This window comes from Nilaparvata lugens, chromosome 9 (genome assembly GCF_014356525.2).
Source record: "Nilaparvata lugens isolate BPH chromosome 9, ASM1435652v1, whole genome shotgun sequence".
Lineage (NCBI taxonomy): Eukaryota > Metazoa > Arthropoda > Insecta > Hemiptera > Delphacidae > Nilaparvata > Nilaparvata lugens.
Genome location: NC_052512.1, coordinates 29,234,500 through 29,258,490, shown reverse-complemented (window position 1 = coordinate 29,258,490; position 23,991 = coordinate 29,234,500). Strand labels below are relative to the sequence as shown.

General features: G+C 37.1%; 1 protein-coding gene across 1 annotated transcript; it reads left to right on the top strand.

Annotated features, from left to right (window-relative positions):
• The first annotated feature begins 17,435 nt into the window (after window positions 1-17,435).
• On the top strand, window positions 17,436-18,405 carry LOC120352945. Its single transcript, XM_039435295.1, is given in 3 exon segments — window positions 17,436-17,569; window positions 17,879-18,240; window positions 18,243-18,405. Coding segments are annotated over 3 exon segments (645 nt in total). The 3' UTR covers window positions 18,392-18,405.
• The last annotated feature ends 5,586 nt before the right edge of the window (window positions 18,406-23,991 follow it).

Sequence of the window (23,991 nt, the reverse complement as noted above, 5' to 3'; positions counted from 1 at the left end):
TGGTCTAGACGGCGCAATATTTGCAATAGTGCTGATGTCATTTCCCTGAAATGCACTCACAACTTTGAAAAGACTTCAGAAATCAGAAATAAACAAGCACCATTTATTCACTCTCTCTAATTATTCCTCTTCTCTTCTCTTTCTCTATCATAAGTAGAATATCTAGTTGAAGTAAATATACAGTAGTTGGCTCTACGAAAATTTAATTTATTAGTGGTTCAGCTTTTGAAAGAGTTACTCCAAATCTTGAAAAAATTATAGGAATGGAATGTTTAATTTTAATATTATTTCCAAGTATTTTCCAATTTCAATAATATCCTCTCCCTATATAATGAACCCTTTTTCATCTCCACACACTGTTACTGAACATATAATTGAGGATAATCAATGGGTTAAAAATGCATGAAACTGATTTTTGCCAATCCCGGGGATCCCGGGATTGATATTGGATAATCCCGAAATACCGGGATTGGAAATCAGTCCCGGGATTGACATCCCTACCTACGGTCCTTCAAAGTTTACATGTAATCCTTATGGGAGAAGATTTTTGTAGTTGGCCACACACAGAAATATAAATCAGCTGTTATAATCATTGCGTCATCCAACAGCCGTCGATAGATAGTAGACAAGAGTGTGTGCTGCTCCATAACCACTCATGTATTTTATTCTAATAGAAAACATGAAATTTGGGTACCTCAAATTTTTTTGGAAAGCAATACTTTCCTTACCTATGGTAATAGGGCAAGGAGAGCAATGAATCGTATAGAAATCATGAAATTAGGGTACCTTGATTTTTTTGGAAAGCAATACTTTCCTTACCTATGGTAATAGGGCAAGGAAAGTAAAAAACATTGAGAATAATGTTCTCAACTTATAAGCTTTCAAATTGAACAATTTGCTTGGAATCAAATGTAAATGTCATGTGAGCCTTCTCTATTACAACCATGTATTTCATTTTATATATTGTTTTTACTCCTAACTTTGAGATTGTTTTATATTGTAGATGAACTCAATTAATTAGTAATATTTACAGTTATCAGAATTCTATTTTCTGTTCACAATAATGAACTAGTAGTTCGGAGAACATTAGAACTCGCTACACTCACTAATATCACTACTCACACACACGCCCGCCTATTCACACACAAACAAACATACAAATTGGATCAGAGAATGATGATTATATGCAATAGGATCGGTGGAGGACGCTGAGAGATAGAAGTTCTCTACACTTTTGAGCTAGGATGCACGGTTAAAGAGATGAAAAATCTGTAACTTGAAATTTGGGACTTTGAAAGAAATTATCAAATTCTAAATTTTTTTGAATTTTGAATATGTGATATATGAAATGAGACCACCATGATCGCTGAAGAATGAAGGTCCTCTACGCTTTTGAACTCGGAAGCACAGTTCGAAAGATGAAAAATCTGAAACTTTGATTGGGACTTGGAAGAAAAATTCGAATTCGAGAAATTTTGAATATATGATATATGAAATAATACCGCTTCGATCCACTGAGAAGAATGAGCCCGGTTTGAACCTGATCTGATGAAGTATTGGAAAGATTTTTAGGGTGAAATTTCCAAATAAAGGGCCACCATCTTGAAACGATAATGAATTTTGAAATCCAAAAAGACAAACAGACGAACGCCGATTGACTTGAAACATGGAATTCGCTTTGCTGATTCAATAATTGATCAAAATTATGGGTGGGCTCGAGCCCACCCAGGCCTTATGAAGTCGGCGCCAAAGTGCGACACTATATTGAAGCCTATTCGCTAATTATTTTGGACTATGCTACAACATTCTCTCAATCTACAGGGCACCTCACTATCGCTAACTGTACAATTCATATCAGATCTGTAACTTCAATCTCAATCGAAAGCCGTCTCTCAATGCTTCTCCAAAGTGATGAGATGTGAGTTATTGGGTTTGGAGAGGGAGCCATCAAAGAGCGGATTGTGAGGGTTATGAGATTTGATAGGAAACAGCCGGATTATGGGGTAAGCTCCTGCTTTGAATGCTCCAGTTTGAAAGGACTCTGACGTCACATAACACGCAACTCAAAATGCCTAGACGTTTATCAGAATTTCACAATGGCTCAGGCCAGAATCCCATCTTCGCTTAAGATGGTTATCGCAGAGATGAAAGAAAATAATAACCTTTATCCCGTCAAGAATAAGAAAATTGAATTAGCTATTTAAATAAAAATCGAGCCTAAAATTTTGACGCTCAATAACTTTTTTATGTGTGCACAGAATTTGATTTTTTTTTAGTTGTGTTCGTTCTGTTCAGGACCAGGTTTATGGCCCATCAAATTTATAATCCGACTTCAGGACTCTTTCCTACGGTTAGGGATGTCAATCTTTGATTGGTCCATTTTTTATACTTAACAATCCCGGGATTTTTCAGCGTCAATCCCGGATTTTCGGGATTAGAGAACCTGAATTGTGAATCGTATTTTTCCAAAAACAATTCAATATAGAGTTCATTCACGGTGATGAATATGAGTTTCGCATAGCTAATTATTGTCCCAAGTGTTTGACAAATTTATCCTACAGGCACAGCCTACAGTGGCATATAAATAATATACTGTACTCTGTACTGGCTGAATAGTATTCGAATTATTGTTCACATCATTCACATAATGGTTGTTGATCGGTTGTTATGCCTCTACGTTTGTTTCTGTTTACACAGCACCACAATTACCAGTCTAGACCACAGAGTATAGAATGTAAATGACACTCTATCCTCTGCACTCTATACACTGACACTCTATACTGATACCTCTGACACTCTATCCTCACTGGTCTAGACGGCGCAATATTTGCAATAGTGCTGATGTCATTTCCCTGAAATGCACTCACAACTTTGAAAAGACTTCAGAAATCAGAAATAAACAAGCACCATTTATTCACTCTCTCTAATTATTCCTCTTCTCTTCTCTTTCTCTATCATAAGTAGAATATCTAGTTGAAGTGAATATACAATAGTTGGCTGTACGAAAATTAATTTATTAGTGGTTCAGCTTTCGAAAGAGTTACTCCAATCTTGAAAAATTATAGGAATGGAATGTTTAATTTTAATATTATTTCCAAGTATTTTCCAATTTCAATAATATCCTCTCCCTCTATAATGAACCCTTTTCATCTCCACACACTGTTACTGAACATGTAATTGAGGATAATCAATGGGTTAAAAATGCATGAAACTGATTTTTGCCAATCCCGGGATCCCGGGATTGATATTGGATAATCCCGAAATACCGGGATTGGAAATCAGTCCCGGGATTGACATCCCTACCTACGGTCCTTCAAAGTTTACATGTATCCTTATGGGAGAAGATTTTTGTAGTTGGCCACACACAGAAATATAAATCAGCTGTTATAATCATTGCGTCATCCAACAGCCGTCGATAGATAGTAGACAAGAGTGTGTGCTGCTCCATAACCACTCATGTATTTTATTCTAAACGCCCCGACTAGAAACAAAATGACTGTTCTTTGTTCAACCATCCAGCAGTACGGCCTCGGGATAAAGACATTGCTTTGTTTGAAATAAGTGTGCTGTCTTCGGTGTTTAGAATCAATTGATTTTTAGTAAATTATTCTTTTTCGATTTGAATAATTATCTATATTATAGGTACTATAATATACTATATTATAGGTATTAATATCACAAATTATAGGTATAAATGGAATCCATAAGAATCCCCCGAGTCCAGTTACTTATTCAAATATCAGTTACTCATCCAGTTACATTCATATTAGTTACAGTTATAACATATTTTAGTTATTAGTCACATATATTCAGTTACTTATTATTTATACTTAATCTTTTTCAATACTTGATTTACCGAGGATGGTTATAGGCCTATTTTTCAATTTTTCAAGATTTCAGTAGGTCAAGTTTTTATTTGGACTCTTGCGGAGCACAAGTAAATTACCTTTTTGATAAAAGTTGGTATTTGAAGTTATCTTCTATATATATAAAAGCGAAATGGCACTCACTCACTGACTGACTGACTGATTCTCACCTCACTCACTCACTCACTCACTCACTCACTCGCATAACTAAAAATCTACCGGACCAAAAACGTTCAAATTTGGTAGGTATGTTCAGTTGGCCCTTTAGAGGCGCACTAAGAAATCTTTTGCAATATTTTAACTCTAAGGGTAGTTTTTAAGGGTTTAAAGTTCGTCTTCTGGCATGTATATTCTTCTTCTCCCAATCTCTCAATTATAATTGAAATTTCCATATCATAGTTACTATAGAACTATAATCTAGATAGAGTACCTTCTCTCGGAACAGTTGTTAACTGGCAACTAAATTAATAATTTTGTCAGTTGGCATTAAGTTGAGTTGACTTTGTTAGTTTGGCACCAAGTTGAGATTTAAATGCATTTATCGCGGAAAAAATTGATTGGCACTGCTACTTCAATCCTTATATCCTAATATTACTAGCCTTCAGGCTCGCTTCGCTCGCCATATCCGTTTAGCTAGACGTTTAGTCTGGACCCCCGACTGGATTGTCCTAACATATGATAAAAATGCTCAAATGAAAAATGCAGGCGAGCGGAGCAAGCCTGCTGATCTCATTCTTGGACGATCCAGTCGGGGGTCCAGGGGGCGGAGCCCCCTGGCTAGACGGATATGGCGAGCGAAGCGAGCCTGACGGCTAGTTACTGATAAAAGTAATCGATTTCGTACCATTTATTTTTATCGAAACCCTCGATTCTCCAATTATAATTCCGACATCAGGGTTCATCGTCACTCAACAATTATTCAAAAAGTTTGTGAAGCAATTGATTACCCAGCTATTTCCCAAGGTCACGCATTAGATTTTTTTATATAAATGTTTCAAATTACCTGCATGTTTTGAGTAAGTGAGAGGAGTGAACGGGGAACACATGTGATTTATGCAAAAAGATAGCATAGCTTGAACTATAAAATGTCGATTGATTATAAGCGTGATCAATTATTTGTCAGTTATGACTTTATCGTACACGCACATGGAAGAGTATACTGAACTGATTATTTGGTCATTGAAAGAAAAGATAGGATGGTCTGAATCTGAGGATTGTTAGTATGGTTATAGATTTTGAGGTGTGCATCTAGCTAATGCATCGACTATTTGGCGGTACCAGCTACGGCCAGCCGGGCCAGCTAGTTTCCACTTTCCTTGCCATACTACCATAAGTAAGGAAAGTATTGCTTTCCGAAAAAAATTAAGGTACCCCAATTTCTCAATTTCTATACGTTTCAAGGTCCCCTGAGTCCAAAATAGTGGTTTTTGGGGATTGGTCTGTATGTTTGTGTGTGTATGAGTTGTGGATTCGCAAGAGCCTCTGGACGCTTAACACCTGTAATTTGGATAAAAAATCAGCCGGCAGAGCTGCCTACACCCGTCCAGAATATCCTACAATTCCACAAGAAATAATATTTCCGCCGTACTCTGATATAAACTGCTTGAGAATCAGGCGTGATAGCCTACCAATATCTCCAGGCAATTCAAACCCGAGCACAGCGAATGTAATTTATTTCTTATGAATAACAAGTAAATCAATATTGATATTCCAATACCTGAAATAATTCCTACAGAGGAAAACCAATATGGTAATTATAGACCGAACTGAGCAGGATCTAATCAGAGAAATTACTGAAACTGGTTAACAATTATGCAAATTTATTGATGAATTATAATCGTTAAGAATCAAATAATAATAATTAATAAATAATTAACAAATTGGAATAATAGAGTTTTCAAAATTTGGTAATAAATGTTCTTGATATGAGATAATAATATGAATGTTCTTGGTAATATAGTGCAATTAGGATTTTAATAGGGGTTACACGGTATTATAGGAGGATATAGTCCTGCACTCTTTCACAATAATTAATTGATAGAAAATTGTAGCTTTCTCAATTCACTGATTGGATAGAATAAGTATTTTTCGCTCACCAACTCGATCGTGGGGCCCCAATTCACTTAATAATTTTATTTCACTTGAAGATCTGGCGTGGAATGGCGTCACCCCGGATTTAGTTTCACAATTCTTCCTCAGGAATAAGCTTATACAAATTGAACTTGCCTTCCAATTTAATTTAAGAGCACAAGACTACAGAGGAGCTACACATTTAACACACTGGATATATTACATTTAACAAGAAGAGAAACCATTTAAACATTATTTTAATAGGACAAATTAAACGGGTCCTGATAATTCGATTCTCAGAAGGCAAGTGTCTCTTCTTCAAAAAGAGGAAATCACCTGGTCTTCTTCTGAGAAGAAGAACCACGTGATTTGGGCAAGAACCAATCCTGTGCCTAATAAGGAAAAGTCCACCAATGGGAATTTTTCCATGCGGTTTTAATATTTAAATTAGACACAGAGGTTCGAAAAACACAGAAAATGACAAAAAATTACGTTAAACGGGAAGACTATAAAATTAAAGCAGATAAACAGAAAATAAACAGGGATTGCAGAAATGAACAAGCTTGAGTTAGTTTTAAAATGAAAACAGACAATATAGAGATATCACAGTAGCACAGTAGCCGGCAGTATCAACAGCTGACAGATAAGGCTTGTCATCAATTTTGGCGCAATTCACTCTAACCTAATTATTGAAAATAAGGTAGTAAACATTGGTAGGCAGTTGACGAATGACTCTGACAATAAATTGGTAAATTATACGAAATAATACTGTAAGAATTTAATAAAACTATAATTAAATGAGTTTTACATAATTTGACGTGAGTACATTTGATTTATGCCTCAATTATACATTAATTTTAGAAAATATGCTGGCATAGGCTTTGTATCCTGACATAAAGCCCCCAAATTAGAAAGGTTTTAGGCCATTAAAGGCTTTCTAATTTCAATCAAGAAGGGTACAATGACATATGCTAACTTAAAACTACGACTTAGGGTCTATCACAAAAAATTCACAGCCAAACAACAATCTGCACAAAAAAGCATGATGTTACAACAAATATGCATGGCTTTGTGCCGCAGCAGTGGTGCCAGAAACCACAAACTAAGGTCCCGGGATTTTTGCCCAGTCAGACTTACAAAGAAGTACAGAGGTGGGATAATACCACATGCACAGAATCCAAAAATCCCTACGGTGAGAGGATGGGTGCACAAGCCCCCCATCACTCCTCACAGAATAAAGAGCAGAGGTGCATGAGTGAAATAGACCTGCATAGAGTGCATAGAAGATGCCAAAATAACAATATCAAAGGGCCATGCCAACAATTAACAATTTTTATCAAAAATTTACAATTTAACATTAATAACAATTTTAATCCAATATTGCAGGTCTGTTAAAATATAACTATACCAAGTTTCATCAAGTATGCCAGCTTACAAAGATTGATAATATCTCTCTGTGATTCAATACATTTAACTAGTCTCCACTTGTTCAATCAAAATTTCTACCCTGTTTATTTTTAAAGCTTGATTCCAAAATTCCCTTCATTTCTCAACATTTCTATACAAAAATACAATAAGTAACATAATATTCAAATTTTCCTATAAATTAGTTGCTGAATGCATGTTTTAGATTTCTGATGCATCATATTTTTTTTTCAAAATACTAATCACATTTATGTGATTACAATAATTTCATTAAGTTAATAACAATAATAACATATAAATTAAGAATTCTAATCTATAGTGAGCTTTCATGCTACAAATATAATATTCAAGATAATTTTATCACCAAATGATAATTAATAGTTAATAGTGCATGTATAATGCAACAGCACAAATGATAACAACAATAATTTTCAAACAAACAATACTAATAATAATGAAGACCATTTAATGGTTGATTTTCAATCACAAAAATATCCTACACCTAAAATTATTAATAAATATCACAGCAGACTATTTTTCTATTTTATCTAATTTTTTTTTTTAAGTAAGTTAATAAGCTAATTTTTTCAAATTATTTTATATAATTTTTTTTTTTTTTTTTTGTCTGGATAATTCAAAATAACTTACTTTATATTTTAGAATTAATTTCAAATTTAGTTGTAATTGCGGGTAGGCTTAACTTGCCAGTGAGCAAATCTTTATATTACAATAATAACATATAATACAATAATAAACAACTTGCTTTGAGTTGTGGGTGCTGTGATGATAATGTGAAGATCCAACGATGCGCTGTGGAGCAGCTGGTGCGATGTGGAGCAGCTGGACCGATGTGGAGCAGCTGGAACAATGTGGAGCCGACTTTATCAGCTTCGGGAGGCGGAACCGCAAACCATCACTACTAGTAGCCTCGTGGGGCAGAACCCGCAAACTGTCACTACTAGCTGACGCAATACGAGCAGGCAGATTTTCTCTTCTTCATGACTGGATTTACCGCTGTCACGTGGTTGGGAGCAGTGTGAATTTTTTCCGCCAGACTGCAGCACCTCACGGTCGGTTACTCCTACGATCGGAATAACTTTTTTTCTGACTGTCTCGTTTTTATGATGATTGATGCCAGAGACAGTCGAAACTGGTTGTCAATTATTGTTATTACGACGCTGTGATTATTTCCCTTCTGATTATTAGAATGGAACTGCTTTTTGTTGGACTGGATTGTTGGTTGGGCGACGAACTGGTTGTTGATACAGATGGCTGCGGTTGAGTGACATCATCGCTTCTGTTTATGTTTTGTTCTGGAGTTGTAGTTGAGTCGACTGATTTATTTGGAATAAATGAACTTCCCTCATTATAATTTCTCCGATGATTATCTCCAAATCCACGGCTATTATTTTGAGGTCGACTCGGTTGACTGCCTCGATTATAATTACATGAGGAGTTTCAACTTCATTCACGACACACCTAACCTCTCATCTTTCTGATGGTTTTTTTTGAAATTCCGTGACCAAATTTATCGTCTACACTCTGTACTCGACTCAAACAAGCCTCAAACTTGTCATAGGATTCAAAACTTTGCGAGCTTAATGCCGTCTGAATGGAATAAGGTAACTTCCCAATTAATATTTCGATCAAATTTCCATTCTCGATTGGATTATCCATCAGATTGTTCAAATAGCGAATGTGGGCTGAAAAGGCACTCATGGACAGCCCGTATTCTGCTTGTCATATCTGCATGTAATATGTGAGACAATAAATTTCTCTGTCTTGCGGAGACCAAAAAGTAGCTAAGAAGTTGTCAATAAAATCCTTTAACGAGTTGAATTCAGTAATGCGACTTCTGAAGTGTATCAGTGGTTCTTTCTGTAGACATAGTAAAAGATGCATTCTCCACGTAATCCATGGTATAGTAGTAACGGAATCAATAGCCTGCAAATGCTGAATGAATGCCCGTGGTTGAATGGTGCACTCAGTATCATCAAATATTGGTAAAGATGACAAGATTTGTCCAGTATTATGATTATTACCACCAGAAACGTTAGCCAAACTATTCTTTATTTGTAGCACTCGGCTTTAGTTTGATCTAGCTGAGTTTTCAATCCCTTAATTACTTCGGATTTAAAGTTTCAGCTGAATTCTGTGTGACATCTGCTCTCAGCTGGTTTATTTGGGCCGTGTGATTTGTTTGCTGAGCCTCCAATTCACCTAACCTCACATCATTCTGAGCTAGCTTAGCATTGGCCTGGGTAATCTTGCTCTCCAATTCACCATTTGCTTCAGTATTTTCCCGGTGTTGGTTTAGAATTCTTTCACCAAATTCACTTCTCACCGTTTGTATTTGTTCATTTGTATAATTCTTAGCTTCAATTTGTTTTTCATCCATTTTTCGATGTAAATCCTCAACGTTACTTTTGAGTTGCAAAAAGTTTGCGGTCATTTCTTCCACTTTCTTGTCCAATCTATTACTGGTTTCTTCTATTTTCTTGTCCAAACTATTACTTGTTTCTTCTATTTTCTTGTCCAATCTATTGCCGGTTTCTTCTAATTTCTTTTCTATTCCAGCAGCAGTGGTCTTGAAAACTTCAAGTATGGTTTCGATCGTCCCAGGTGGTAGATATGGCAGCCCCTGCGGCTGTTTGGTCTCCAACTCAGCAGCAACGACATCATTGAAGACGTTTGACGATCTACCTCGCGCCGATCGACGTTGGCGATTGGTGATGATTGCACCGAATTAAGTATTGGCTGACTTTCCTCTAGCCGAGTCGATGACAAACGCTCTCGAATGCCGCGCTCAAAGTCAACTGAAGTCGCGCTGGTTGCCGGTTTTGGAGGAGCTTCGGGTGAGACAGGATCTGCCGTGTAAACAATGTGGTAGACCCATCCAGTTCCGTGGCGGGGTTTGCCATGATTCTCCCAAAAGTGAAGTGTAGACGAAATCCAATAAGTGAAAAATAGTGAGTGAATGATAGTGGTGCGCGCAAATTGGAATAACAGAATCAGGTCAGTGCAAATTATCTTGTAGTTCTGAAGAATAATACCTGACTAATTCCCACAACTTCAAAGCAAGACAAAATCGCGACAATAATACGTTTTAGAATACAATAATACTCTACAATATAATATACCGTAATGATCAACATAAAATTCAACACAATCAAAATAATATCCAGTGTATGAACAATCACAAATTAATAAATAAATCGACTACCTCAAGCTTGTTCATTTCAGGATTAATACATCAGAGTAACACCGTGTAGCCCCCATTAGTGCAACAAAAAATACCTGCTCAATTCGATCAATAATTTTAAGAAATAAAATTGAACAACAATATTGAACAGAGTATTGATGGCTAGGCGACCCACGACTCCACTGAAAAGAAATATTTATTTTCTGCTCCCTCTCAAGCGTAGATAAGTCGATCTCTGAAATAAATTTATGATTATTAAGATGAAATAAGCTCCCTCTCCTTCACCGTCTTGTGTTCGGGCGCCAATCTTGTGGATTCGCAAGAGCCTCTGGACGCTTAACACCTGTATTTGGATAAAAAATCAGCCGGCAGAGCTGCCTACACCCGTCCAGAATATCCTACAATTCCACAAGAAATAATATTTCCGCCGTACTCTGATATAAACTGCCTGAGAATCAGGCGTGATAGCCTACCAATATCTCCAGGCAATTCAAACCCGACAGCACAGCGTGTAATTTATTTCTTATGAATAACAAGTAAATTCAATATTGATATTCCAATACCTGAAATAATTCCTACAGAGGAAAACCAATATGGTAATTATAGACCGAACTGAGCAGGATCTAATCAGAGAAATTACTGAAACTGGTTAACTTATGCAAATTTATTGATGAATTATAATCGTTAAGAATCAAATAATAATAATTAATTAAATAATTAACAAATTGGAATAATAGAGTTTTCAAAATTTGGTAATAAATTTCTGATATGAGATAATAATATGAATGTTCTTGTAATATAGTGCAATTAGGATTTTAATAGGGGTTACACGGTATTATAGGAGGATATAGTCCTGCACTCTTTCACAATAATTATTGATAGAAAATTGTAGCTTTCTCAATTCACTGATTGGATAGAATAAGTATTTTTCGCTCACCAACTCGATCGTGGGGCCCCAATTCACTTAATAATTTTATTTCACTTGAAGATCTGGCGTGGAATGGCGTCACCCGGATTTAGTTTCACAATTCTTCCTCAGGAATAAGCTTATACAATTGAACTTGCCTTCCAATTTAATTTAAGAGCACAAGACTACAGAGGAGCTACACATTTAACACACTGGATATATTACATTTAACAAGAAGAGAAACCATTTAAACATAATTTTAATAGGACAAATTAAACGGGTCCTGATAATTCGATTCTCAGAAGGCAAGTGTCTCTTCTTCCCAAAAAGAGGAAATCACCTGGTCTTCTTCTGAGAAGAAGAACCACGTGATTTGGGCAAGAACCAATCCTGTGCCTAATAAGGAAAAGTCCACCAATGGGATTTTTCCACGCGGTTTTAATATTTAAATTAGACACAGAGGTTCGAAAAACACAGAAAATGACAAAAAATTACGTTAAACGGGAAGACTATAAAATTAAGCAGATAAACAGAAAATAAACAGGGGTTGCAGAAATGAACAAGCTTGAGTTAGTTTTAAAATGAAAACGGACAATATAGAGATATCACAGTAGCACAGTAGCCGGCAGTATCAACAGCTGACAGATGAGCTTGTCATCAATTTTGGCGCAATTCACTCTACCTAATTATTGAAAATAAGGTAGTAAACATTGGTAGGCAGTTGACGAATGACTCTGACAATAAATTGGTAAATTATACATAATACTGTAAGAATTAATAAAACTATAATTAAATGAGTTTTACATAATTTGACGTGAGTACATTTGATTTATGCTCAATTATACATTAATTTTAGAAAATATGCTGGCATAGGCTTTGTATCCTGACAGAGTGTATGTGTTCTGTGTACACAATATTTCATCTCCCATTAACGTAATGACTTGAATTTGGACTTAAGGTCCTTCCATTGGTGGATTCATGAGGAGCGGCAGCCTTGATTGCGGGTTGATTTTTGGTTTCTGCTTTCCTCCCCTTCCCCCTCTCCCAAGAGGCAAGATAACCTCTCTCCCACACCCCTCCTTCATCTCCCCGTTTATCTTTCAAACCAGCACTTCCAGAAGTGCGCTCGAGAAGTCAACATCGTTTTCATTTCGTTTCTCCTGTTTCCGTGGCGTTCGAGCTGACGCAATCCCTCGTTTCGTTTCGTGATATATGTGAAATATCATATAGGCCTACGCATAAAGACAGGATATCGTCAGCAGTAACTTCTACACACGAGATACAGTCCACTTCCTCGCCAGTTCCAAGGTTAGTGCAAATTAAAGACTTACTTTTGGGGCTGTCAACGTTTTCGTGAATTAAATCTTAACTGTACCCCAATCCATAGGTTTGGGGACAGGACGGGATTACCACATGGTCCCCGGCCGGATATGTTCTATTTCCAAGAGATTTATTTTTCAATTTGAATTTCAATTCGTTAATAGTAGAGTTATTGTTGATACATGCACTGATATCCATGTTAAATCCAGTTACAAAGTTCCTTTCCAAATCCTTGTTTATCTAATCAGTTACTTAGTTACAATGGCAAGCCCACAAGCCTTGCTTACTATTCGTGTGAAGAAGAAAGAACTTTGTTTAGCCGTGTTCAACAAGCTTATGACTAGTTGAAGGACATCAATGATCCAAAATTCAATCTCAATTTTTGATAAGAAGATCTATTGAAAATACTGTGGAAGAATATCTGCACTCTTAGATGAAATCAATGAATTATCTATTCAAGTTGAACCTACTAAAGAACCTGAATATCAATCACCTACTGTTATTGATAATTTATCCTGTGCAATAATAATTGCTCGTGAAATTGAATCAAATGAAAAAAATGAGAAGCCGAAGGAGAAAAGTGAACCTTCACTTCAACCTCTCATTCTCCCCGTTTGAATATGATATTACCTCCAACTGAAATAAAACCGTTTGATGGCTCTGATATTTCAGACTGGCCTAGATTCAAAAATATCTTTTCATCATTGATTGTGGATGATAAATATTATTCTCTGTTCATAAATCTCATATTTTGCATAATTTGTTGAAAGGCGAAGCAGCCAGAGTAGTGAAATCTTTTCAGATAAGTAGTGATTTTGATTTGGCATGGAAAACTCTATGCAAGCGTTATGAAAGTGATAGGGTGCTAGCTAACTACTACGTAAATGAAATTTGAAAAACTAGTTCAATCCCATTTAAACCTTCGTTACAATCGCTTCAAGATTTTCTTGTTAAAGTAGGTGATAGTATTAACACTCTGAAGTCGTTGAAAGTTCCCGATTTGGCTGATTATATTTGTACTCATTGGCTATTCGTCAATTAGACAAAATATCACGTGAATCGTTTGAGCTCGAGGTAGCTGATAAGAGCTTTCCTTCTTTCAACAGTTGATTGATTTCGTGAATAAGAGAGTTAGATCTTATCAATTATCTGCATCTGATGTGCCGTCTGTAATGAACAAAAATCTATCGAAAAGCCGAAAAATAAGTCTTTTCAGAGAAAGGTTGTCTTATCTACTCAGGATGATAACAGCGTTCGAAATAAAAGCAGCTCAGTTACTTGTGAATTGAATGATAGTGCTGAAACAAAATGCTCATTTTGCAAATCAATGAATCATTCGTTATTCAAATGTCCTGCTTTCTTGAAAAGAGATCCAAAAGCTAGGAATGAATTTAATAAATCATTGAGAGTCTGTTTCAATTGTTTCTCCAAATTTCACGCTGTAAACCAATGCAAGTCTAAATCGTTGTGTTATTGTGGTCGTATGCATAATAAATTACTTCATTATCCTCGTAGTAGTGATAATAGCCGTTCGAATTCTCCTGTTCGTTATCAGAAGTCTACTGATAACATCTCTAAAGTTGCTTTGAAATCGAAATCCGTTGATTCGATCACTCAAACTGATAGCACTATGAATGTTGTTGAGAATTCAAATTCTTCTAAGCATTGTGGTATCACTGATAATGTTATTGATAAGTCATCAATTGTTAGTTTAATTCCTAAAACGAGTGTTGTTCTAGGTACTGCTCAAGCAGTTATTAAAAATTCATCTGGTTCGTTTATTGGTGTTCGTTTAATGATTGATTCTGGTAGTACTGCTAATTTCATCACAAAAGATCTTGTTATGAAACTTGGTTTATCTGTTCATGATTGTCATCAAAATTTCTCTGGTTTGAATTCCTCGAGTGTAGGGAATTCTTCTGGTGTTGTGAAATGTTTGTTGAAACCTAAGGGCTCAAATCACCCTCGTCTAGAAGCTGAGGCTTACGTGATTGATAAAATAGTTGGTTCATTGCCCCCTATTTATCTCAGTTCGAAAGTGCAAAATGAGTTGAAAAAATTCAACCTTGCTGATCCTGTGTTCTATGAACAACGTTCCGTTGATCTTCTATTGGGATGTCAGTTATTCAACAAAATATTACGTCATCATAGTCAAGTCTCATCTAGTGAAGAGTGTTCGTTTTGCGTGATTCCTACCGTGTTTGGTGACATTATTTTGGGTGAATTTCCAAATCATTCCGGTCTTCTTAATCAGTCATTGACTGCATTAATGACGTGTCCCACCTCTGAGAACTCGTTGAATAATTTGGTTCATAAGTTTTGGGAAAGTGAAGAAATTCCTAATCATAAATTTCCTAGTCCCGATGATGAGTTTTGTGAGAAACATTTTGCTGAAACTCACACGCGTGATACTGAAGGAAGATATGTTGTTCGTCTCCCTTTCAAAGTTGACACTAATCAACTCAAGTTTCATGAATCTCATGATGTTGCTTTAAATCGTTTTCTGTCGTTGGAGCGTCGTATGCTGCGTGATGCTCGTTTGAAATCTGATTGCGTATCATTTATGGAAAGTATCTTCTTTTGGATCATATGGAAGTTGCTAAAAAACCAGGTAAATATTTTATTCCTTATTTTTGTGTATTCAATCCGTCATCACCTACAACAAAGGTTCGTGTTGTATTTGATGGGTCTGCTAAAAAGAGTCACATTTCGTTGAATCAAGTTCTTCATTCAGGTCCAAAATTGTTAAATGACATATGTGATGTGTTAACTAGATTCAGACTTCACTCATTCGTATTCACGTGTGATGTTACGAAAATGTATCGTGCTATCCTCGTTGATGAAGAAGATCGTTCTTTCCTTCACATATTGTTTCGTAAAGATCCTTCCGATGATATTGTCGTTTATGAGCTCAAAACAATCACATATGGTTTGAAACCGTCTGGTTTTCTTGCTCAACGTGCTCTCATTCAACTGGCGAAAGATGAAGGAGATAAATTTCCGTTGGCAGCAGCAGCTATTCGTGATGATATATATCACGATGATTTTCTCACAGGTGCTAATTCGTTGGAAGAAATCTGTGAAATAAAATCACAACTTTGTAATCTTCTAAACTGTGCTCATATCAAGTTGAATAAATGAAGCAGTAATTCTCCTGAGTTCTTGGATTTGATTTGTTCTGAAAACACTCAAGTACCACTTCATATCAGTGATGAGCCTAATTCAAATGTGAAAGTTCTTGGCATAATGTGGAACCCAACTACTGATTGTTTTAATATTAAAGTCTCCGTTCCAGAGTTTCAAAAGAAAAACTCTAAGCGCACTGTTCTGTCCGTTATCGCGCGTCTGTATGACCCTCTCGGTTTTATAGCTCCAGTAATATTCAAAATGAAATGTTTTTTACAAGAGCTGTGGAAGTTGGACATCGATTGGGATACGCCGATTCCTGTTGACTACAACGAATGCTGGAACGAGCTGATGAGAGAGCTTCCTGCTCTAAGTTCAATTTCAATTCCTCGATGCGTTTATGGCGATGCTTTTTCTTGTCAAATACTTGGGTTTTCCGACGCATCGCAGAAAGGAATCTGTGCTTGTATCTTCTTGAGAGTTGTGTCGTCAGAATCTACGGTGAAATGCTTCCTGTTGAAAGCTAAAACTAAGTTGCGTCGTTGAAAACTCTGTCTATTCCTCGATTAGAGCTTCAAGCTGCGTTGTTGCTTTCGCGATTGTATGTTTCAGTCCTTCCTTCACTGGAAAAAATCAATCTTCAATCTACGTTTCTGTTCAGTGATTCAACTATTGTTTTATCTTGGTTGCATATACCTCCTTACAAGTTGCAAACGTTTGTTGCAAATCGTGTTGTGAGAATATTAGAGTTGACTAATATTTCAGATTGGAATCACATGGTACTGATTTCAATATTGCCGACGTTGGTTCAAGAGGCGTTTCTCCCCAAAACTTGTGCAATTCGCAAGATTGGTTCAATGCTCCAACGTGGTGTTCTAATTCGTTGTCATGTTGGCCGTTGTCATCTATGACTTACCCTGCTACTGAAATTCTGCCTGATGTGAAACAAAATAAAGGTGTTGTTTTGAATATCACTGAAGAGACTGCTGTTATTCAGATAACACGTTTCTCCTCATACATGAGATTGTTACGTTCCTGTGCTTATGTTTTACGTTTCGTGAATAACTGTAAAGCATCAATTAGTGGTGTCTGTCGTAAATCAGGCGCACTTAGTGTTCAAGAGTTGAAATGTGCACAAATTTATTGTGTTAAAATTGTTCAAAAGTGTCATTTCAATCGTGAACTCGACCTATTGAAAGAGGGTAAACCTTGTGATAAGAGTTTCCAAAAATTGTCTGTATTCTTGGATTGTGATGGTGTGATTCGTGTTGGTGGCAGATTGGTAAATAGTGCTTTAGGATATGAAGCCAAGCATCCTTGTTTGATACATAAAGATAGTCATTTTACTAAACTCCTCATTGAGTATTATCATATTTCTCATCTTCATGCTGGACCAAGAATAGTGCGTGCTCTTATTCAGCGTTATTTTTGGATTGTTGGAGCACACAGTGTTATCAGAAATGTGATTTTCAATTGTACTCGTTGCCGTTTATTCAATGCAACTCCTGTTGCTCCCGTCATGGGTGATCTTCCCAGCTCTCGTGTTGTTCCCAGTGCTCCCTTTCTGAAGGCTGCGGTCGATCTAGCTGGTCCTTTCACTGTCAAAGAGAGTATTCGGCCCAAAGCTCGTACGTACAAGGCATACTTTGCACTGTTTGTCTGTCTGGCAACAAAAGCTTGTCACATTGAGGTGCTTACAAGTCTTTCATCCGAAGAGTTTATTAACACTCTCCATCGTTTTGTTTCTAGGCGTGGATTGCCTAAAGAAATATTCTGTGATCAAGGGACGAATTTCAAAGGTGCTGCGCGACAATTGAAGGAAATTGTTGAATTTCTCAGATCATCAGAAAATCAATCCAACGTCTGTGATGCGATGTCATCTAAAAGCATCCAATTTCGTTTTAATATTCCACATGCTCCTTTCATGAATGGAATCTGTGAGTCTAATATTAAAAATGTGAAATTCCATTTGTTTCGTGAAGTGGGAAATTCGGTCCTAACTATTGTTGAGCTTTCCACTCTGTTGGTGAAAATTGAGGCGATACTCAATTCGAGACCGTTGTATGCGCTCTCTTCATCTCCTGATGACTACGAGGCGCTGACTCCCGGACATTTCCTTGTTCATCGCCCTCTGTTGGCGGTTCCTGAAATTGACGTGAGTGATGTCAACGAGCACAGACTGTCTCGTTGGGAAAAGGTTAATCGCTTCACTCAGAGATTGTGGAAGAGGTGGGAGAGTGAATACCTCCACACTCTTCAACAGAAGAATAAGTGGTTTGAGAGTGACACAAACCTTCAGGTATGGCAGTTAGTATGGATTAAAGAGGACAATTCATCACCTTATCATACCCGTTAGGTAGAGTCATCCAAATCATAAGTGATGCTAAGGGTGTTGTGCGCTCAGCTCACGTGAAAACTAACTCTGGTGAGTATGTTAGGCCAGTTAGGAAACTTGCCCCCATACTTCCCTATTAGTTTAACCCACACACCAAGTTTTCCGTTCTCCTTTCCTATTTCTTTTTCCCTTCGTTTTTCTTTTCTACCGTTCAGTGTATGTTGTTTTGTTTTTCTTTTACTTTTAAATTTTAGTTCTTTTTGAGTTTATGTTCTTGGAAATGGGGCATTCCAAGGCGGGCGGAGATGGTGGATTCACGGAGGATCGGCAGCCTTGATTGCGGGTTGATTTGGTTTGTGCTTTCCTCCCCTTCCCACTCTCCCAAAGAGGCAAGATAACCTCTCTCCCACACCCCTCCTTCATCCTCCCCGTTTATCTTTCAAACCAGCACTTCCAAGTGTGCTCGAGAAGTCAACATCGTTTTCGTTTCGTTTTCCTGTTTCCGTGGCGCTTGAGCTGACGCAATTACCTCGTTTCGTTCTGTGATATATGTGCAAATCATATAGGCCTACGCATAAAGACAGGATATCGTCAGCAGTAGCTTCTACACACGAGATACAGTCCACTTCCTCGCCAGTTCCAAGGTTAGTGCAAATTAAAGACCTACTTTTGGGGCTGTCGACGTTTTCGTGAATTAAATCTTAACTGTGCCTAAAGAAATTTCTGTGATCAAGGACGAATTTCAAAGGTGCTGCGCGACAATTGAAGGAAATTGTTGAATTTCTCAGATCATCAGAAAATCAATCCAACGTCTGTGATGCGATGTCATCTAAAAGCATCCAATTTCGTTTTAATATCCACATGCTCCTTTCATGAATGGAATCTGTGAGTCTAATATTAAAAATGTGAAATTCCATTTGTTTCGTGAAATGGGAAATTCGTCCTAACTATTGTTGAGCTTTCCACTCTGTGGTGAAAATTGAGGCGATACTCAATTTGAGACCGTTGTATGCGCTCTCTTCATCTCCTGATGACTACGAGGCGCTGACTCCCGGACATTTCCTTGTCATCGCCCTCTGTTGGCGGTTCCTGAATTGACGTGAGTGATGTCAACGAGCACAGACTGTCTCGTTGGGAAAGGTTAATCGCTCCACTCAGAGATTGTGGAAGAGGTGGGAGAGTGAATACCTCCACACTCTTAACAGAAGAATAAGTGGTTTGAGAGTGACACAAACCTTCAGTATGGCAGTTAGTATGGATTAAAGAGGACAATTCATCACCCTTATCATACCCGTTAGGTAGAGTCATCCAAATCATAAGTGATGCTAAGGGTGTTGTGCGCTCAGCTCACGTGAAAACTAACTCTGGTGAGATGTTAGCCAGTTAGGAACTTGCACCCATACTTCCCTATTAGTTTAACCCACACACCAAGTTTTCCGTTCTCCTTTCCTATTTCTTTTTCCCTTCGTTTTTCTTTTCTACCGTTCAGTGTATGTTGTTTTGTTTTTCTTTTACTTTTAAATTTTAGTTCTTTTTGAGTTTATGTCTTGGAAATGGGGCTTCCAAGGCGGGCGGAGATGGTGGATTCACGGAGGATCGGCAGCCTTGATTGCGGGTTGATTTGGTTTGTGCTTTCCTCCCCTTCCCACTCTCCCAAAGAGGCAAGATAACCTCTCTCCCACACCCCTCCTTCATCCTCCCCGTTTATCTTTCAAACCAGCACTTCCAGAAGTGTGCTCGAGAAGTCAACATCGTTTTCGTTTCGTTTCTCCTGTTTCCGTGGCGCTTGAGCTGAACGCAATTACCTCGTTTCGTTTCGTGATATATGTGCAATATCATATAGGCCTACGCATAAAGACAGGATATCGTCAGCAGTAGCTTCTACACACGAGATCAGTCCACTTCCTCGCCAGTTCCAAGGTTAGTGCAAATTAAAGACCTACTTTTGGGGCTGTCGACGTTTTCGTGAATTAAATCTTAACTGTACCCCAATCCATAGGTTTGGGGACAGGACGGGATTACCAACACTATAAGGATCCGACACGAACAATTTCGATCAAATGCAATTCAAGATGGCGGCCGGTTTGAACCTGATCTGATGAAGTATTGGGCAGATTTTCAGGATGAAATTTCCAAATAAAGGGCCACCATCTTGAAACGATGATGAATTTTGAAATTTTAAATACATATGTTTTCGCGCCTTGTTTCAAAGTACTTGTATACCAAATCGGACCATAACTGCGACTGTAACTGCGGTACAAACAGACGAACGCCGATTGACTTGAAACATGGAATTCGCTCCGCTGATTCAATAATTGATCAAACTTATGGGTGGGCTCGAGCCCACCAAGGCCTTATGAAGTCGGCGCCAAAGTGCGACACTATATTGAAGCCTATTCGCTAATTATTTTGGACTATGCTACAACATTCTCTCAATCTACAGGGCACCTCACTATCGCTAACTGTACAATTCATATCAGATCTGTAACTTCAATCTCAAATCGAAAGCCGTCTTTCAATGCTTCTCCAAAGTGATGAGATGTGAGTTATTGGGTTTGGAGAGGGAGCCATCAAAGAGCGGATTGTGAGGGTTATGAGATTTGATAGGAAACAGCCGGATTACTGGGGTAAGCTCCTGCTTTGAATGCTCCAGTTTGAAAGGACTCTGACGTCACATAACACGCAACTCAAAATGCCTAGACGTTTATCAGAATTTCACAATGGCTCAGGCCAGAATCCCATCTTCGCTTAAGATGGTTATCGCAGAGATGAAAGAAAATAATAACCTTCATTCCGTCAAGAAATAAGCAAATTGAATCTATATATATATAAAAGCGGAATGGCACTCACTCACTCACTCACTCGCATAACTAAAAATCTACCGGACCAAAAACGTTCAAATTTTGGTAGGTATGTTCAGTTGGCCCTTTAGAGGCGCACTAAGAAATATTTCGGCGATAGTTTAACTCTAAGGGTGGTTTTTAAGGGTTTAAATTTTCTTATAGCATGTATATTCTTCTTATTCCATATCTTAAAATTATAATTGAAATGTCCATACCATATGTTGATATAGAATTATAATCTAGAGAGAGTACCTCTTCGAAACAGTTGTTCTGGTAACTAAATTAAAAATTCTGTCAGGTTGGCATTAAGTTTAGTTGACTTTGTTGGTTTGGCACCAAGTTGAAGATTGAAATGCATTTATCCAGGACCTCCTAAATACCAATTTATCCAGTTAGCCAAAATTAGCGTTTTCTCAGCTTTTCTGCGTTTCCTCACCTTTTTCAATAATTGATGGAAATATATTTAAAAAAATTTAGTACACAGGTTTAGCTGAGGTGGAAGAATTTTGTTCGCCAAAGATACGCCGATATAGTAACAGGTGTTTTTCGAGATCAAATTGACATAATTTACGTTCAAATTCGGTACAGAGGTTCCGCTGAGGTCTACATGCAGGCGAGCGAAACGAGCCCGCTGATCTCATTTTTGGACAATCCAGTCGGGGGTCCAGAATTCGGTACAGAGGTTCCACTGAGGTCTACATGCAGGCGAGAGAAGCGAGGCCGCTGATCTCATTTTTGGACGATCCAGTCGGGGGTCCAGGGGGCGGAGCACCCTGGCTAGACGGATATGGTGAGCGGAGCGAGCCTGACGACTAGTTTTATATAATCACGGAGAAAAAAATTAGGCCCACTAACTACTCTCTGGTTATCGCTACAGGTAGGCTATAGTGAGCTCCAGGTTATAATAGCAGTGTTTGATTAGCACTTGTATTGATTGCTATCCTTGTCAATCATTTAATAAGCGGATAGCACTCTCTTTCTCGCTTTGCTCTGTTGCCAGATCGTCTTGTTAACAATTTAGAATTGATAACTGATTAACAGAATATTTCATCTCGATTATGAAAATTCATTATGTAATTATTGAAAAATATTAATTCTTGCTCAATAAAATATGAATGATTATTTTAAACAAAATCAACAGGCAATATAACATCAATGCCCTCCTTCTATAGACGGTAGCTGATACAGGTTTATTGATATCATATTAACTGTTCATTCTCGTTTAAAATAATCGATTATATTCTATTAAGCAATGAATTATATTTTTCAATAATTTAATAATGAATTTCAATAACTGATATGAAATATTTTGTTAATAAATTATCAATTCCACATTGTTGAAAGACGATCTGGCAACAGAGCAAAGCGAGTAAGAGATAGCGCTATCCGATCTGTTGAATGATAGACAAGGATAGCAATACCATTTCTTATCAAACACTGCCATTATAACGTGGACCTCACTATAGCATCTCCTTCCCATTAAAGCATTTGGTGTGAGAATCCCACGACAAGTGCTTCGCAGAGTTCATATCACAAACACACAGTGCGACCGTAAATTGGAATTAGAATCGGAATTTATTTCTTTGCACTGCGGCAGCAATAATTAGCGCTGGAATTCTGAATAATTGTTGTTCTCCCACAGTCAGCTGATCTTAAAGGTAGTGCCAAGTTTTTGAGACTGATGCATCTTCGAATCCTATTATATTAAGCGAGCAATTTTTGTATTGATATATCTGGTTATTTTAATATCTGGTTATTTTTATATCTGGTTATTTTTATACTTGGTTATTTTCATATCTGGTTATTTATGTTCTACGGATCTCAAAAACGGCTTTAACGATTTCCATGAAATTTGGAACATAGTAGGTTCATGATATAGGGATTCGATTGCATTAGGTCTCATTCTTTGGAAAACTCGCTGAACGACATTAAAGGATAATTCATCCTTGGAAAACAGATGATAATTTTGTCGTCTCTCGATAACAGAAGATGCGTGTGCCTGTGTGGGAGAGAGACAGAATTATTTCCAGCTGTGCAATCATAATCAATCAGCGAGAAAGTTTATCTAGCTAGACAATTAAATCGATTTAAGCAACATAATCTGATTTGTTGACATGACATGATAATCCTAAATTAGAGTATATCGTAATTTTAAAAGTTGATCATTATTTGACAATTTCAAGTGATTAGTGAGTGTTATTTTGTTATTCAATTTGGGTCGAATATAATGTTTGAACAGAGAATTGAACCTGAATTCAATTGTATGGAACATAACCTACTTTCTGGACTATTTATAGTGTATAAATCAAAATTCGGGAAAGAAACAGTTTTGGGCTGTGCCTGTTAGTACTTCCCCAATATTTTTAAAGAATAATTGTGTTCGGTTTATCAAAAGTCAATGAATAAATAACGAGCGATGCTCGGTGCCCCGATATTCAAAATGAATAAATGAAGTCAGAATGAAAACACAATAATTGATTTTTTGTGGAATTCATACACTACAGAATAATGTTCTCCACGAATCACTATTATATACAGAGTTTCCCATTAAGGTTGTAGCAGCCGTTGACCATAGATTTCACACGACATCGCTGACCAAAAAGGTTCAGTAAACTTTTTTCCTATCGACCTTAGTTTTCGAGATATATCAATTGTTCTGTAGTTTCAGAATATGCCTACTTCCAGTCATTAAATGCTCAATAACTCGGAAACTACTTATTGAATTTCAATATCAAAGGTATTTTTGGAAAGAGAAACAAATTTGAAACACAGTTGATTCAATTTTATCTGTTGTTTGATATTTTATAGTTTCTTATTAGGGCTTAATCATTAAAAATGCTATTCTTCATATTCAAAGTCAAATTTCAAACTGTTTTTTCTCGATTTTTTCTCCGCGT